A 15,870-nucleotide genomic window follows, 5' to 3' on the forward strand; every position below is an offset into this window, starting at 1 on the left:
CGACGTGGCACAGGCGGTGCCAGCTGGCCGGCAGGCCCCGGTGCCATCCTTCCCCTATTTGCAGTGACGTTTCCCCCCATGCTAATGCCGTGATCTCTTATCAACGCCCTGTTTGCAAGGTGCTGACCACAGGGAAGTGGTGTGCCCTGTCCATAAATTAAATGGTGATGGTGTGGGACCTACCCGCCCAGGGAAGGCACTCACCTGCAGAAAGATGCTGAGTTCACGGGACCGTGGTGCTGTGCAGGTGCTGGGGTGTCCCCATGCCGGGGGAGGACTTTTGTCTCCTCTCCTGTGGCTAATATCTTACTGCGAGGGTTAGCAAAAGATTTACAAGAATAAATCAGTGGAAATGGTGCTTTGTGGGTAAGGTGCAGCCCGGGGGTTGTGGGGACCTCGGGTGGCTCTGCAGCTTCTGCAGTGCCCGGCCACTTCCTTCTGCACCAAGCTGGGCTTCGTGCTGGCAGCACCCAAAATTGGGACCAAGCAGGGCAGGAGAGGGACACCGTGGGGGCAGATGGCACAGCCAGGTATTGAGGAGGGTGAGCTGCGCTTCGGGAGGTGAAGTGCACACAGCAGGAACGCATGCAGCCTCGGTGACCCTACATCAGCACCCAGCACCAGGCCTGAACGCTGCCCGTGGTTGGTGCTGCCCAGCCCCAGCACCGTGCTCGGCCACATCCAGTGCCCCCAGCAGCTCCCCTGGGCCAGAGCTGGGGGCATCGAGGGCTGGAGGCTGACCTGAGGGCATTGCTGGCCATGCTGCTCCTCCGTCCCTATTCCTTAAACTCTGCCTCTGTTGGGGCTGCCTAGAGAAAAATACAAAATGAAATAATAATTAAAAAAAAAAAAGGTATTTTTAAATTTTTAACAGACATTTGGAAATGTGAGGGCACCCTCACTTCAAGCTGGGACCCCGGTGCAGGGGATGGAGAGCCGCCGGGGCACAAAGGGGGGGGTCTGAAAGCCTCCGTGCGGGGCACGAGCCCACCCACACCCCAAAAAGCAAAGCCAGGGTCAGAGCTCCCAGGGCTTTCCAGGCTCTCAGGCGCTGCTTTTTGAAAAAAAAAAAAAAAAAAAATCATGGGGGGGGTTGGAGTGGAGAGGGGGGAATAATAATAGATGAAGCTCATTACACAATCCAGACTCACGCTTGGCAGCTTCCAGCACGGAGCTCCGAATTTCAGCACAAAAAATGCACAGCACGCTGCAAATCTGGGGGCCGGGGGGGAAGGGGGAGAGAAACACGGTGGCGAGTAGATGTAAAATATGGTGGTGGGTGCAAAGGGGACCTGCGTTGGCCAGGTCACCGGGAAGAGCCCCCGCGCGCTGGAGGCCGTTCCCAGCGATTTTGGCTGCCGCGGCCCCCTTTGCCCCTGCCAGCTGGAGGAGATGCTCCCACCGCCCCGCCGCCGATGGGGAGGGCGGGGAAAGAAAAACCAAAAACTGGCAGATGTGAGCGAGCGAGGGCTACGAAACGGCATGTTCAGCTTTCTTTCCAATTTTAACTTGTCCTTGACCTCCCTTCGCTCCTTCCCAGCAGCGTTGGCTCCTCTCCGCGCCCGCCCCATGACGCCCCGGTGCGGACGGATGTTTTCGGTGGTGCTCAGCCCGCGGCAGCGGCGTTTGCATCCCCGGTTGCCGTGACAACCCGCATCCCTGGCCGTGGGTTTGGCAGCTCCAAGGAAATCGGATGATGCTGGGATGCTGTGGGTACCGGCGGGTTTGGCGCACCCCTTCCCATCGTAGCCACGGGCGCACGCTCAGCCACATGGGGTATGGAGAGCCATGGGGTTATTTTGGGGGTAAAACCTGTTTTGGGACTCACCTCCAGCGACATGCACGACCCCATTGGTGAAAGGTCCAGGGATGGGTTCAATGCAAAGAGGGGGATTTGGGGGATTTTGTGCTCACCGGTGTGCGCCGAGGGGATGCCGCAGCCTCAGGAGCAGGCGGCACGAGGGCTACACCCAGCACAGCTGTGGTGGTGCTGGTCTGTGCTGGGCTGGGGACTGCACGTCTGGGGGGATGATGCCAACCAAGGTCCTCTTCCAAAATCCAGCCTTCATGGTGCTCCACGTCTTGGGACCCCATCAGCACCGTGGCACCTTTCTCCTGCTTGCAGCCTTTGGAAGGGGCACACGGGGCCACAATCCCCCAAAAATGCATGGGGACGGATGCCAGCATGAGCCCGGATTTGCTCCGAAGCACGACCCCGGCTGTGGCAGGAGTTTCCATTCAAAACACGACCACGGGGAGAGCCGTGGGTGATCTGGAGATGGAAACACATGGCCCCGAGCGTCCTGTTCCGCTCCCCAGAGGAGGCCGATCGCTTTAATTATCCTTTCCTTATTAATTATTTCTTTCGGAGATGATGGCAGGGCTTATTCAAACCTACGCAGCCGGGGGGAGCTAAGGTGAGGACTATTCTGGATGCAGTCAAAATTAGCACTGTTATTTGTATTCTTGTGCCCCACGAACGATTTAGCTGGTACTTTAAACATTCCCCACAGTCGTATCATGCCACTCCTTCCATCTCGCCTTTGTCGTCCGATGCCAGAGACAAGCTCAGCTCCATTTCTAGTTTGGCTGCTCTGAAAACCCACAAGAAATCCCGATCTGGTGAGCACAGCTCCTTTTAGGGCTGAAGAATGCCCTCAGGCACCGCGCGCAGCTCCGCGGGCTCCCGGCCGCCCCCCAAATCTGCCACGAGCGGGCAGGGGGGGAAACAGCAGCACCACCAAGCACCAACCAAACAGCAAACAACAACAGGAAACCCAGAGTCGTCCGGTAAAATCGCTTTTATTTCTGGTATTTCCGAAGTATAAAACACATCAGCCCAATATTGTACGGACAGAGGGGCCGGTGTGTGTGGCTGCGGCAAGCCTGACCGCGGCCTCCCGGCACACCTGGCTGGCCACGGGGCACGGCTTGGGAAGGGGAAATTTAGTGGAAAAATATCTCTCGTATAACAAAATAGGAAACCTCGTTTTTCTCAGTTCTATCCCCTCCTCCCTCCCACCCCAGATCGAATGCTTTACCTTTTGCTATGAAGCACGAGCTCATTTTTCTACGCCGCGCTGTTCAGGCAGCCCATAACCAACCCAGAGGCACGTTCCCAGCCCGAAGCCACCCAGCGAGGGCTTGCTGTTGCCTCCCCTGGGCCCCACGTGCCCGCACGGACCCAGCAGTGCCCACAGCTGGGACAGGAGCCCGCGGGACCTGAGCCCCCATCACTGCTGGTCCGTGCAGATTTTAGCTCATTTAACGCCCTGCTCCTACCAAAAGCTGAGTGGCACCAAGAAGGCAGGTCCAGGGAGCACAGCTGCCCCCCTGCATCCCCTTCCTCGCTGCAGACACTAACCCAAAAAGCCCCCGTGAGCTCTGCACGGGGTGAAGCCCTGCTCCATCATCCCACACACCCCAACACAAAGTGCCACTGCACGGGGGGAAAGAAAAAAATCCCAGGTGGGACCGAGCAGGGACATCCAACCCTCCGGCACCTCAGATAAAGGACAGTGGCCACGCCAGGACCAAAAACCACAGTAACACCCAGAGGTGGTGCTGGGAACGGCTGTGCTGGAGCACCAGGAGCGATGTGATGCTAAGGGGGCTAAACTCAGCACCACCTCCCACCAGCAGGGCCACCGCCACCCGGCATCGGGCTCGTGCACCCACCGAGGAGCTCCGAAATCACACAGGGTCGGTATCCAGACCCTGAGCAGAAGATGCAAGGTGCTGAGCCTCTCGCTGATGCTTTTTCCCTTCCTGCTGCACCCCCTGCCAGCACCACCAGCTCCTCCAGCCACGCTGAGAATTCATCCCCTGCCTGCCCTCGGCTGCTTGCTGCACCTAGCAGCAGAAGGAAGCACTGCCCTGCTGCTGGTCCTGCTCCTTCCCCAAGCAGAAAGGAGATGTGAGCAGGTCTGTGGGTATTTATCACCACAGCTGACCCCTGAGCCTCTTACCATGGGGTGGAAGCTGGCCCCAGGGGATGAGCAATTAAAGGGTGGGGGAAGAGAGAGATGTGGTTCAGCTGGGGGGAAGGGAAGCGGGATGCCTGCTCCACCACCTGATTTTCAGATGGATTTAGAGGTTTACGAGGAAAAAGCAAACACGGTTTGCTACTGCTGGGAGAAGCCTTGCCTGGGCCACAGCTCTGCTTTCTCACCCGTGATGGTTGGGGTTTGGTACCTTGTGGCACAGCCAGTGATGCTAAAATAACCCAAGGCTGGCTGCTCTGCTAACAGTAAAATAACCCAAACACGACCTCTCTTCCCATTGCCTTTCTGCTAATGGGTTCGGGGATGTCTGCTCCAATCACCCCCCTCTCTCTGGTGTCAGAGGAGACCAGATGAAAACCACCTACAGGAGTTTAACAACGAGTTAAAATTTCACCATTTCATCTCTCTGACCTGAACCAGAGCTCCCGAGAGAGCCTGAGGCAGAAACCCCCGCAGACACGTCCCAGGGAGAGGCCAGCGGGCAGCTGAAAGCCCCACTGGGAGCAAATGGACGGGGCTGGGGTGCTCTAAATTGGATCCAGCCTCTCCCAAATTAATTTCCAGCCCCAGGGAAACACAAAAACAAACCTCTTCTGAACTCCCTGAGCCGGTACCAGTTGGGTCCTGGGTGAAATTCCTGCTGGTTATTTCCCCGAACAGAGGGGTGGAGGTGATCTGTACCAAACCAAGGTGAAATCCACCCATTTGGGGAAGGGAAAATCCACATTTACTTACTAAAGCCTTGTTTTGAAGGTTTAGGCAGTACCTGGGGCATGCCCCGCGCCCCTGTGCCAGGCTGAGTCTCGTTCATGGGAAAATCGCCTTTAAAAAGGAATTGGTTGCCCCCATGGGATCACCAATGAACTCAATTAGACATCGTATGTTTGAAAAATAAAACTTCTTCAAGACAAAGTATAATAATATTTTTAAAAAATCAGCAACAACCTTCTTCTAACCACAGAGTAACTATAAAGACCTTTTTTAAAGAGCTCCATATTAAAATTTCTTGAATACATTATATATTAAATACAGTAACAACATTTCATGCAAGGTTTTCTGTACAAGTAGATCAGCTCAGTAGTATAACAATTCTGTACATTCCCATTGGTCTGGGGGCTCTGCTCATCTTCGTCAATGCTGGTGATGGAGAAAAGAAAGGAAGGATGACTTTTGGCACGTACTGTCCAGAGAACGATGCACTCTTGCCCACGTGAAAGAGGAACAAGAAAAGCGCTGGAAGCTTTTAAGAGGCAAAAAAAAAAAAAGTAAAATAAAAACCCCAAGAGCAAAGAGCAAAATGCTATCCCGAAACCTGGCTCTAGTGCTGCCGCATCCTCCAAGCTGGGATTTAAGAGGAAGCTCAGGCAGGAGGCCGGCTGGCCCGACACCGTCAGGAGGGGTCGTGGGGAGAAGTGAGGACGGCAGGAGGGAGCCCTCGGGGGCTGGAGAAGAAACCACCCCCAGTGGCTTCCCCCCTGGGTGCCCTCCTGGCCCCCAGCAGCAAAATCCCAGCAGCAAAATCCCAGGAAACTCTGCTGCTGGTGCCCTACAAAAGGGATGCCACGAGAACACCGCTCCCGGAGGAGGACCATGGGGGGCCTTGGGGGTGCTTGGGGGCACTGCTGGCTTGGGGGCAGCTCACTGCTGTCAGGGCTGTGCTGTCCCCCGAAGATCTTACACTCTACACACTACTCCTGCCAGGAAAATAGCTGAAAATCAACCGAGTGAAGGAGCGAGGGGCAGATATGAGGAAGGCCACGGGGCTCATCCCCTGTGCCTGGAGCGGGCACCTTTGCGCGAGCCTGGCTGTGATTTAGCCACTACAGGAGGGACCTCAGGGGGCATCGGGCAGAGGACGGGCAAGCCACCACCTCGCTTTGGTGTGGGATGAACCTGAGAAGGAGCAGGGCTTTCCACGGCACGGGGATCACACCAGGGAGCCCTCCAGCCTCCACCGAACACGTGGCTGTGAGTGCCTCAAGGCCACCGGCACCTGGCCTCGCGGCTACCTTCAGGCCACCACCGTGTGCCCCCCCACCCGTCCCTCCAGCCGGACCCCACGGCACCCTGGCGACCCCCCGTGAAGGACACCTTGACCAAGCTTGCTCCACCAGGGCAAAGATTTGAAAAAAGGGGGTCTCCAATTCTGCAGGAAGAAATCCCCAAGGAAGAGCGTTGCGATGACCCTGTGGCCCGTGTACAGCTCCATCCCCAAACCCTATGCCAGATGTCCAGTAATTGCACTGTTATGTACAGGAAAAAGAAAGCTACGAAACAAAACAAAACAAAACAAAAAATCGGTATTTTTCTTTTCGACGATTCACCCGCTTTTGTCTGGTAGTCGGACACATGCATGTCCTGCTGGCTTCTAGCGATGGTCACGCATGCAAGACTTCAGTCCGAGTTACAAGTTAGGGGTCCTTTAGCTAGGAGTGCCTCCTTCGTGTCGTTCACTTCTTGTCCTCTTCTCCTAAAATGAAGGAAAATGAGAAAAAGTATTGGCGGGGGGCTGGAAGCAGAGCAGCTCCCCGCTTCTGGCATCAGGAGAGGGTCCTTCCTGCTCGGGCTGGGTGAGGAGGAGGAGGATGGTCCCTGGGGGAGGAAGGGCTCAGCATAGGGAAAAAGGACGAGCCAGAGGCAGGCAGCTGGGAACGGGATGGGACGGGATGGGATGGACAGGATCCCTCGGTCTTGCCCCCAGGGAAAGCAGAGCAGGAGGCTCTGCTCTGCCTCCCCCGCTGCGTCCCACTGCTCGTCCCGATGGACGGATGGGTGCTGCTCAGCGGATAGGCACACGCACTGAGCATTTACACCCACGTACAGCTCCGGGACAATGAGCAAGGACCGAGCTACCCATAGCACTTCTTGGGGTTTTGCAGGTGCAGCTCTGTGATGCTAAATCAATCCATTTTCCTGCTTGGGAAACTGAGGCACGGCCAGCAGGTGAGACGGCTCCAGTCCGTGAACACTTAGCAGAAAGCAAAGGAGCAAACCCAAAGCTTGGGACTGCCACAGCCCCAGGGCTGCCCTTCTTCAGCCTGAGCTCGTGGGAGCAGGCTGCAGACCTCAACTCACACCCACCTGATCCCTGATTTTCAAGCAGCCAAGAGCAGATTATGGAGGTGGGAGAAAACCAGCTGCAAAGTCTGTGCAGCAGAGCTACTTGCATTTATTTCCTTTTTCTTATTTCTTTATTTATTTTTTAAAGACAGCACTTCCTGAGAAGAATTATACAATCCCTGCCTATAAATCTTTGGGCTGTATCCCTGTATCTCTCACCCCTGTATCACTGATCCTATCTCTGGTGGGCTGCTGCCACTGTGCCCTTGCCAACACAGGTGCTGCCTGAGCTTACGGCCAGGGAAGTGAATAAATAACAGTGGAGAAAGAAGGAAAAAACAGAACAACAGAAAATAAACTTTTCCCCAACTTCTGCCAGAATACCTTCCCAGAGCTGGCTGCAGGATTCCTGCCCGAGAAGACACGGATCCCACCAGCAGCATCCCCTGGGTTGACCCAGCACTGTGTGGAGCACGCCGGGGATGCTGCTGGAGCCCAGGGCTTGTGCTAAAACTTCATTGCAAAACCTCCAAGCCCTCTGCTCCGAGCTGCAGGGGCATTTCAGGCAGCCGGGTAGCTTGCCAGCCACATGGCTTCCCCCACATGCTTTATGTCACAGCACAGGGTGTGCAAGGAGGCAGGCGCGGGGCAGGGATGGGGACAGGAAGGGGACCCAGCTGCGGTGCCAGCAGCGACCGTTTAACCACAGCCTCGGGCCCCCAAACCTCGGCGGATGCTCTGGGAAATGTTCCTGCAAGCAACAGAGCCAGCACGCAGCGTTTCTGTAAGAACTGAAGCCAGGAATGGGTCTGGCACCTGCACAGGGTCAGCGGGACCCCGTCCCTCGCTGTGGGCTCTGCCCCAGGGACACGCTGTGGGGGCTCAGGACCACTCACATGGGGTGGTCACAATGTGCTCACACCCCTCTGGATCCTGCCTCTCACCCCCACGTCCTTAAACTCCTGCAAATCTGCATCCAGCCTCCGGCAGCCCGGCTCCTCCGAGATCTGCTCTGCACCAGGCGAGGCTCTGGGATCGTCCCCTCGTTTTTGGCTTTAGTTTTAGTGTGCTACTGGAAGGGGTGATGCTGGAGGGATGCAGCCCAGCACCAATCCCTCCCTCCACCCAGGGAACTGCTGCAGCCGTAGGGCTCTAAAAATCTCACAGACCCTGCTGCAGTGGGGAAACCCACAGCAGAGACCCCAGGAGAAAGGGAACCCCCCCGTCCCCCATCCCCTTTTGCAATGCCGGGGCAGCGGCACCGCGTGCTTCCCTCCGCTCTTCCGTTTCTAAAGTGTGTGCACACATGCCAAAAAAAAATGGGAAAAGAAACCAAAGCAAGGCAACAGAGCTGTAAAACCCCATCCAGAGAGACTCACACACTGAAAGGTGCAGCACATCCCGTGCACACACACACTACCCTACAAGGGCACGCCGGGATGCTCGGGGCGCTCGCTGCGCTCCCGCAGCAGGGACAGCTCCAGGGAAAATGGGGCTGGGGCAGCCCCTGGGCTCCTGAGGGAGTTTTAGGGACTGCGACTGTCCCCAGGGTGGGTCCACGGGGGGTCTTGCTGTGGCTTTTTTGTGAGCAGACACGGAGATTTCAGTCCCTGCAGGTTTTAGGCTGGCTCTGGTTCAGGCTGGGATGCGGAGCCTGGGTGGCAGGGACAGCGGCACGCTCACAGCACGGCCTCCTCTGCCAAGCGCCCTCCTCTCGGAGCACTCAGAGCACAAGGATGCCCCGGGCTTTGCAGATACGAGGGGCCCAAATCTCCCGTGGAGGTGGTGGGGACACTCACACAGCTGCAATCCCAGCTGCTGTGGCAGGAGGCTGCGGAGCGTGGTGTCACTGCCGGGGAGGGGACAGGCACCAGTGGCACGGCCACCACCTTGCAAATCCTGAGAAATCAGCCAGGAGCAAAGCCAAAGAGCTACAGAAGTGCTACAAAAATAGCCAAGGTGCTCCTCGGGCAGGGCATCACCTCGCTGCCTCGGCAGAACTGTCCCCAGAAGCACTGCTGGGGCGTTGGGGTTTTCAGGAGCAGCACCACTGCCACGGGCAGCTGCCAGGGGAAGCACCCACTTCTCGACTGCCCCGGCTTTTATCATGGCACAGAGGAGCCCCTGCCGTGGCTGTGCTTCCAGGCTTGGAGCCAGCGCCTGCAGTTTGTACCTCCTGAAACCCACTGAGGCAAGAGACTACTGCAAGATCCAGGCACAGATGGCTGGAAACTTCCCTTCTGCACACCGCAGGGCTCACAAAGAGCAACACGCTTAAGAAACAAATACCAAAAACATTGGGGCAAGAGGGGGTGCCACGTCCCGGTGCCAGGAGCAGAAACCTGCGAGGGCCAGAGGTGGATGTGGGCAGCGACCCCGCGCCCTGCCTGCGAGATGGAAGCGACCTGGGGCTGGGGAGAGGAACACAAAACACAGAGACCACGGTGAAAGCCACGAGCCTCAGCTTCCTGCAGCTCCAAGGACGAGGAAACCCAGCGTAATGGAAACGCTGCTTATCTCAGGCTGATCAAAGGAGAAACTTTTCCATGCAAAACCCGAATCAGCAGAACCCACAGCTAAATATTTGCACCTGCCAAGTGACCGCCCTTGGCCACCCCTCGGGTTTTGGCCTCTCTGCTGGCAGCTGCAGGAGGTCCCAGGTTGGAGACCGTCCCCGAGCCCTGCCCTGCACAGGGCTCAGACTGGCCCAAACTCCTCGCCACCTTCACCCAGACGTGCTCTGGGTCCCCCCCGACACGACCAAGGCTTGGCAGGGGATCAGACCCCAGGGGACGCCCACCCTTGCTCTGGAGTCCTGCAGGTTTTCAACTGGTGCTCCCCGCTCCACGTGTTTCTTACCGTCCTGAGAATGCCTGGTAAAAAAACCACAACACCACATTTAAAAGTGGCTTTAAAAAAAATAATTAAAAAATGCATCTGCCCAGAGAAACTAGGATGATGTGAGATTTTAATGATTTCTTTCAAATGTGATGATTTAAGCATGATTCTTCCCCGTAGCCATGACTGAGTAGCTGCATCCAAACCCTTGTGGGATGAGACAGAGTGAACCACGAGCATGCACATGCTGTGACCGAGGGGATCAGGGTGCTCGGAGGAACCAGCACTGCAGGAGCAAGGCCTGGGGGGGACAGAAGCAGGGAATACTCCAGGCTGCTGTGACAGGCTTCAAAATGATCACACCTTCTCCAGAAACCGCCTCCAGACACCCCGCTATGCTCGGAGCTGGGCTGCCAGAGCCGATGCAAAGCCCTTCCTCCAACAGCGCTGGGTTGTTATGAAGGAACACAAAGTGTGGGAGCAAGAAACACTCATCCCCGGCTCACAGATGGTGGAGCGAGGACCAGGGGCATGCAGGGATGAGGCAGCCAAGAACTGAAGCAGCTCTCCTACGTCCCAGCCCAGCGCCACGCCGTCATCGCTGCTACACGACAACACATGCCTGGCTGGTGCAAAGCATCTAGCAGCCCATCAAGAGGGGCAACAATTGAGTAAAAATAACCCAGAAACGCTTTCCATCTGGTCGGTAAAGGCAAGAGCACCTCCAGCTCTCAGCAGAGCCTGGCAGGATGCTGCTGTGGGCACCCCCAGGGGCGCGGTGTTTTCCTGCCTGCAGTCATTCCCCATCCATCCTCTAAAATGCCCCAGATCCCTCCCTGGCAGGGCTGACTGCACCTGCCTTTAGCCCCAAAATGCAAAAGCAGCTTTGGACAGTTTGCACGGGTCACTGGTAGAAGGTGAAGGCAAAAGGAAGGGATTGCTAGGATGATGGTTGCTTAAGGGGTGGCAAAAAGCCTTGGAGCAAGGTGACGATGTGGAAGGACCTCCAGCCCCTGCCCAGGTTGCTCATCTCTCCCCTGGCTACTACCCTCACCCCACAGGCAAGGATGGGGTTTTCCTGCCTTTCTCCCCACTGCTATACCCTATCAGGTAGGAAAAGGTGGGGGACTGTAAAAAACACCTTTAAAAATGAAAAAAAAGAGTCTGGTTTCGTAGCAAGAGGCCACCCTGTAGCAGGCACAGCGCTGCTCAGCAGCCCCATGGCCCTGAAGGTTTAGCTCAACCCAGAAATGACCCACAGCAGCATCTTCTGCAAGAATTTTTGCAAGAAATGAAAGAAGAGGATGATATCATCCTCTCAGCAGGCTGTCTAAACACATGCTGTGATTTATGGTGCGTGGGAACCACTACCCCGGTGCAAACGGGCTCCCATTGTGCGTGCCCTGTGCCAGACCCCAGTGGCAGTCCCATTAAAACCAGTTTGCACAGTGCCACAGCTCCCATTTGGTCTTAAAATAGACGTGGCAACATAAGGCAGGGACAGCCACGGAAGAGTGGAAAAATCAAGGGGAAAAAAGGAAGGATTCCTGTTGGAAACCAGTATTGGACTCCTTTTGCTTTAAAGGAAGGGATCCAGTTCCCCGAGGTTCAAGAGGAGCTGGATAAACACGCATGGCAGATTTATCTGTTGTTCCAGCTCCCGGGGAGCATTTCCAGCAGACCTGAGCATCAACTGCTCTGCCTGGCGTGGCAGCTGGGGAGGAAGGGGGTCGGAGGAAAAGGCCCTTTTTGGCAGCGGGGAAAGCGGGGCGCAGGGACGTGCAGGCACAGACACCACATCAGCAGGGGGCACGGGTGAGGTGCCCACCAGGCCATCGCCCGCCCAAGCAAAGCACCACGGAGCCAGCAGCCAAGCACCCTGCAGCCCCTGCTCACCGTCCAGGTGGTTGCGGGACAGGTACTTGAGTCCTTCGTCGAGCAGGATAACAGGCAGGGAGATTTTCAGCACCACCACCCACTGCGGCCAGCTCAGGGGGGTGACCTGGAAGATGAGCTGCGAGGCAGAAAAGGATTTGACGTGTTAATAGGGAAGGAGACAGGATTTCCTTTTGTTTAAAAGATGAGCTTCTATCGCATGACACAGATTGAGAAAAAAATTTGTCCCAGGTACAAGGAGGGATTTCCTCAAGGTTTGTCATGATCCCAAGAAGGGTCAAAAATGGTGCCCCTCACTTCTCCCTCCGATGGGAAAAGTGAAGCACAAGCTAGGACTGGGTGCACATGGTCACGGAGGTGCTCAGCAGCAGCACGAGGGAGAACAGCAGCTCCTGGGATCAGTGACCCTCTTGATGCCACACACCCTTGGGAATTAATCATGACTGGACTGCAAAGGGAGACGATGCCCCCAAAAGGGGCTGAGCCTGGAGGCAGCTACACGGCTTTGCCTTGAGGAGAGGGTCTGACTTGTCGGGCCATGGTGACTCCCGGGCCCTGTGCTGGTTTGAGTCACAGGACCTGGCCCTGAGGGCACTCCAGACCCCAAGGTTGCCCCAGGAGATGTCCTCGCCCACAAGCGGAGCCCCCAGGCTGCACAAAGAGTTGGCACAGGGCACTCACGGGCATGGGCTTGACGTAGAGGATGAAGAAGTGCAGAGCCATGGACATGACGATGGCCCCCAGCAGCCAGATGTTGAGCCATGGGGGCATCCGCAGCAGCGACTGGTTCTCGGAGACACTGCGAAAGCAAGGGGACAGCGTCAGTGCAAAAAGCCTCCTGGTGCCCACACAGCCCAGCTCCAGGCTGTTCAGCTTCAGGCTTTGCCATCATTTGGATCCAGACACCCAGCAGAATGGCTCTGCTGAGCCAAAACAAAGCCCTTGGCCACTGACAGATCCCCCGAGAGACCCTACAAGAAATGGGTTGTGTGCAGGACGATCCTGTAGCCTCCCCACCTGTTCAGAGCGTTGCACATCTCGATCGTCACCAGCACGGACAGAGCCATCGTGGTCGGGTATCGGGACTCGAAGATTTCGCAGTCAACTCCTTCAAAGATGGGGTTGTCCTCGGTGCACCTCATGAAGTTCCTCTGCCAGCACAGGAAACTGCTCGTAAGAAGCTCGTGGTAGGGGAAGGCAGGGAAGGGGAGGAAGGAGGCAAGTGCTTCGGGGCAGCTGGGGAACCTTATCAGGGCCACCAAACATCCAACAGCTCGGAACAATTGACAAAAATGTCCTCAGCTTCTGTATCGTGGCTTAGAGATTTTCATGGGTGGTTAATAGGGTGCTTGAGCATAAACAGATCTCCAGCAAAAAATCCTTTTCCACTGCATGCCACACTGGGGTGAGGTGGCACACGGTTCCCCAGCATTCAGAGACAGCAATGCAATAATTGACCCCATTCAGCGTGGGTTTGGGACCACTTTCAGCTTCTTGGGATCAACTCCCCCCCATGCTAGTTGCTACCAGAATTGAGGCTGGAAACAAGGCCCCGAGGGGGTGAATTTGTTTCCTGAACACCTTTTCCATCAGGAAGGTGGGAACGTCACAACCACAGATGAACAGAGGCAGGGGCAGACCCCGACTCACCAGCTGATGAAAGGAAACCTGCGGCCCCTCGGCGTCGTACAGGAACCACCAGGTAGCTGCGCCCACCGTGGCCAGCCCCACGTACACTGCAGCCAAGACAGAGATCCCTCAGTTGCAGCCCCCACCACGGCCCCCCACGCCCCCTGCCTCATCCCCCTGCCCACCAGGGCTCACCTCCGATGGCCAGGTAGCGAAAAAAGAGCCAGCCGCTGATGAGGGGCTCCTTGGGGTTGCGGGGCAGCTTGTCCATGATGTCCAGGTCCGGGGGGTTGAAGCCCAGCGCGGTGGCCGGCAGCCCGTCCGTCACCAGGTTCACCCACAGCAGCTGCACGGGGATGAGGGCCTCGGGCAGGCCCAAGATAGCCGTCAGGAAGATGCTGCGGGGGGAAAGCACCAGAAGCTGAGTTAGACGAGCTCCGGGGGCAGCCAGAGAAAGTGTGTGGTGTAAGGGGGGAGCAAGCAGGAACACTGAGTCCAAATGAACATTCGAGCAAAGCTCTGCGGATGAACTTGTGGCCCCCAAGCCAGCAGCCTGCAAGCCTGGGCTGAGTTTTGCAGCTATGATTATTTTTGCTGGTAAAACGTGCTCTGCAGCTGGAAGGAAACCACTGAGCTCGTTCCCAGCACGAACACACCCAACACACACTCAGAGGTTGGTGAGGCACTGGAGCAGGCTGCCCAGAGAGCCTGGGGATGCCCCATCCCTGGAGGTGCTCAAGGCCAGGTTAGACGAGGCCCTGGGCAACCTGATCTGGTGGGTGGCATCCCTGCCTATGGCATGGGGTTGGAACTAGAGGATTTTTGAGGTCCCTTCCAACCCAGGCTGTTCTATGTTTCTATGAAATGCAAGGGCAAAAGATGCTCGAGCTCTCCCTGCCCTCTGCAGGGCTGCAAACGCGCTGCAGGGGATGGCAGGGAATGGCCGGCAGGGACAGGGACAGGACCTGGTGAGGAGGGCATCGGTGCCACCTGTTGCCACCACCCCACACACAAACACCCACCTCAGGTGCCCAAACCCACGTCCCCACCGCTGCTCCCCGGGACGCGGTGCTCACCAAACGACCTCGCCAACGTTGGAGGAGATGAGATAGCGGATGAACTGCTTCATGTTGTTGTAGATGGCCCTGCCCTCCTCCACGGCCGACACGATGGTGGAGAAGTTGTCGTCCGACAGCACCATCTCAGCAGCCGACTTGGCAACGGCCGTGCCGGACCCCATGGCGATGCCGATCTCGGCTTTCTTCAGGGCTGGGGCATCGTTGACGCCGTCGCCCGTCTGCACGGAGCCATAATTAAAGGGGTGCGAGGGGAAGGGCCGGGCAGGGAGGAGGAGGCCGGGGACTCACCATGGCGGTGATCTCGTTGAAGGACTGCAGGTACTCGACGATGCGGGACTTGTGCGCTGGCTCCACGCGGGCGAAGCAGCGGGCGTCACGGCACGCCTGCCGCTGGGCCTCGGGGGACAGCTCGTCGAACTCCCGGCCTGTGTAGGCCTTGCCGGCCACGTCCTCGTTCTCTGAGAAGATGCCAATGCGGCGGCAGATGGCCACCGCCGTGCCCTTGTTGTCGCCGGTGATCATGATGACGCGGATGCCGGCCTTGCGGCACATCTCGATGGAGGAGGTGACCTCCTTGCGGGGGGGGTCCAGCATCCCCACGCAGCCCACAAAGGTCAGGTTGGTCTGGGGGGGGGGGCAGCACAGACCACGTTAAACCCTGAGAGAACGCAGCCACGTCCCTCTGCACCATGAAACTGTCCCAGGTACAGCGATCCCAGGGCACTTGGGGACTTCTCAGGGGAGGAAACCCTTGGGACATGGCCTGTCAATGGACGCACCCCGTGATCCCAATGCAAGGGGATGCTCCCACCCCCTCCAGTGCTCCTCACACGTTTCTACTCTGCTCCCATCCCTCCTGGAGGTCCCCAGATCCCTCTCAGCAACCACCCCATATGGATGGGACAGCATCATTGGCTTTGGGATCAGCCTCACTGCACACAGCTCTGCAGTGGGGTCTGCAGAGAAATTGCTGAGCTACCACACCACCTGGCACCACTGGGGAAACCAAGGGAGAAAACGCTGCTGGGGCAGTGGGAAGGGGGTGGGAGAACTTTGGGAATAAGGAGAAAAGCCCCTGGTGCCGGCCGGGCACTGCCTACCTCGTAGTGGACGAAGGCGGCGGAGTCGTGGAGCTGCATGGTCTCCCTGCGGACGGGGGAGTCGTGGGTGGCCAGGGCCAGGCAGCGCAGCGTGTCGATGCCCATGCCCCAGTCCCGGATCCGACTCAGGATCTTCTCCCGCACCGGGGCCGTCAGCGGGACCCGGGCCGTGCCCACGCGGACGTGGGTGCAGCGCTCAATCACGCTCTCCGGGGCGCCCTGAGGAGGAGCAGGGGGCTCAGGAGATGCCTGCAGGGGGGTCAC

At 57.4% G+C, this 15,870-nt stretch overlaps 1 protein-coding gene across 2 annotated transcripts in view; it reads right to left on the reverse strand.

The window, feature by feature from the left end:
* Positions 1–4,883: 4,883 nt before the first annotated feature.
* Positions 4,884–15,870, reverse strand: part of ATP2A3 (ATPase sarcoplasmic/endoplasmic reticulum Ca2+ transporting 3) — a 43,664-nt gene continuing 32,677 nt past the window's right edge. Inside the window, exons 13-22 of one of the 2 annotated variants that reach the window (XM_027445887.3) lie at positions 15,607–15,825; positions 14,795–15,130; positions 14,504–14,724; positions 13,623–13,825; positions 13,449–13,534; positions 12,816–12,949; positions 12,480–12,597; positions 11,799–11,916; positions 9,865–9,937; positions 4,884–6,474 (exon numbers count right to left, since the gene is read on the reverse strand). In XM_027445887.3, the coding sequence (XP_027301688.1) occupies positions 6,399–6,474; positions 9,865–9,937; positions 11,799–11,916; positions 12,480–12,597; positions 12,816–12,949; positions 13,449–13,534; positions 13,623–13,825; positions 14,504–14,724; positions 14,795–15,130; positions 15,607–15,825 (1,584 nt within the window). In that variant the 3' untranslated portion in view covers positions 4,884–6,398. The remainder of the gene's footprint in view (positions 6,475–9,864; positions 9,938–11,798; positions 11,917–12,479; positions 12,598–12,815; positions 12,950–13,448; positions 13,535–13,622; positions 13,826–14,503; positions 14,725–14,794; positions 15,131–15,606; positions 15,826–15,870) is intronic. The other variant, XM_072026027.1, reaches the window with a different exon arrangement.

This window comes from Anas platyrhynchos, chromosome 20 (assembly GCF_047663525.1).
Source record: "Anas platyrhynchos isolate ZD024472 breed Pekin duck chromosome 20, IASCAAS_PekinDuck_T2T, whole genome shotgun sequence".
Taxonomy (NCBI): Eukaryota; Metazoa; Chordata; class Aves; order Anseriformes; family Anatidae; genus Anas; species Anas platyrhynchos.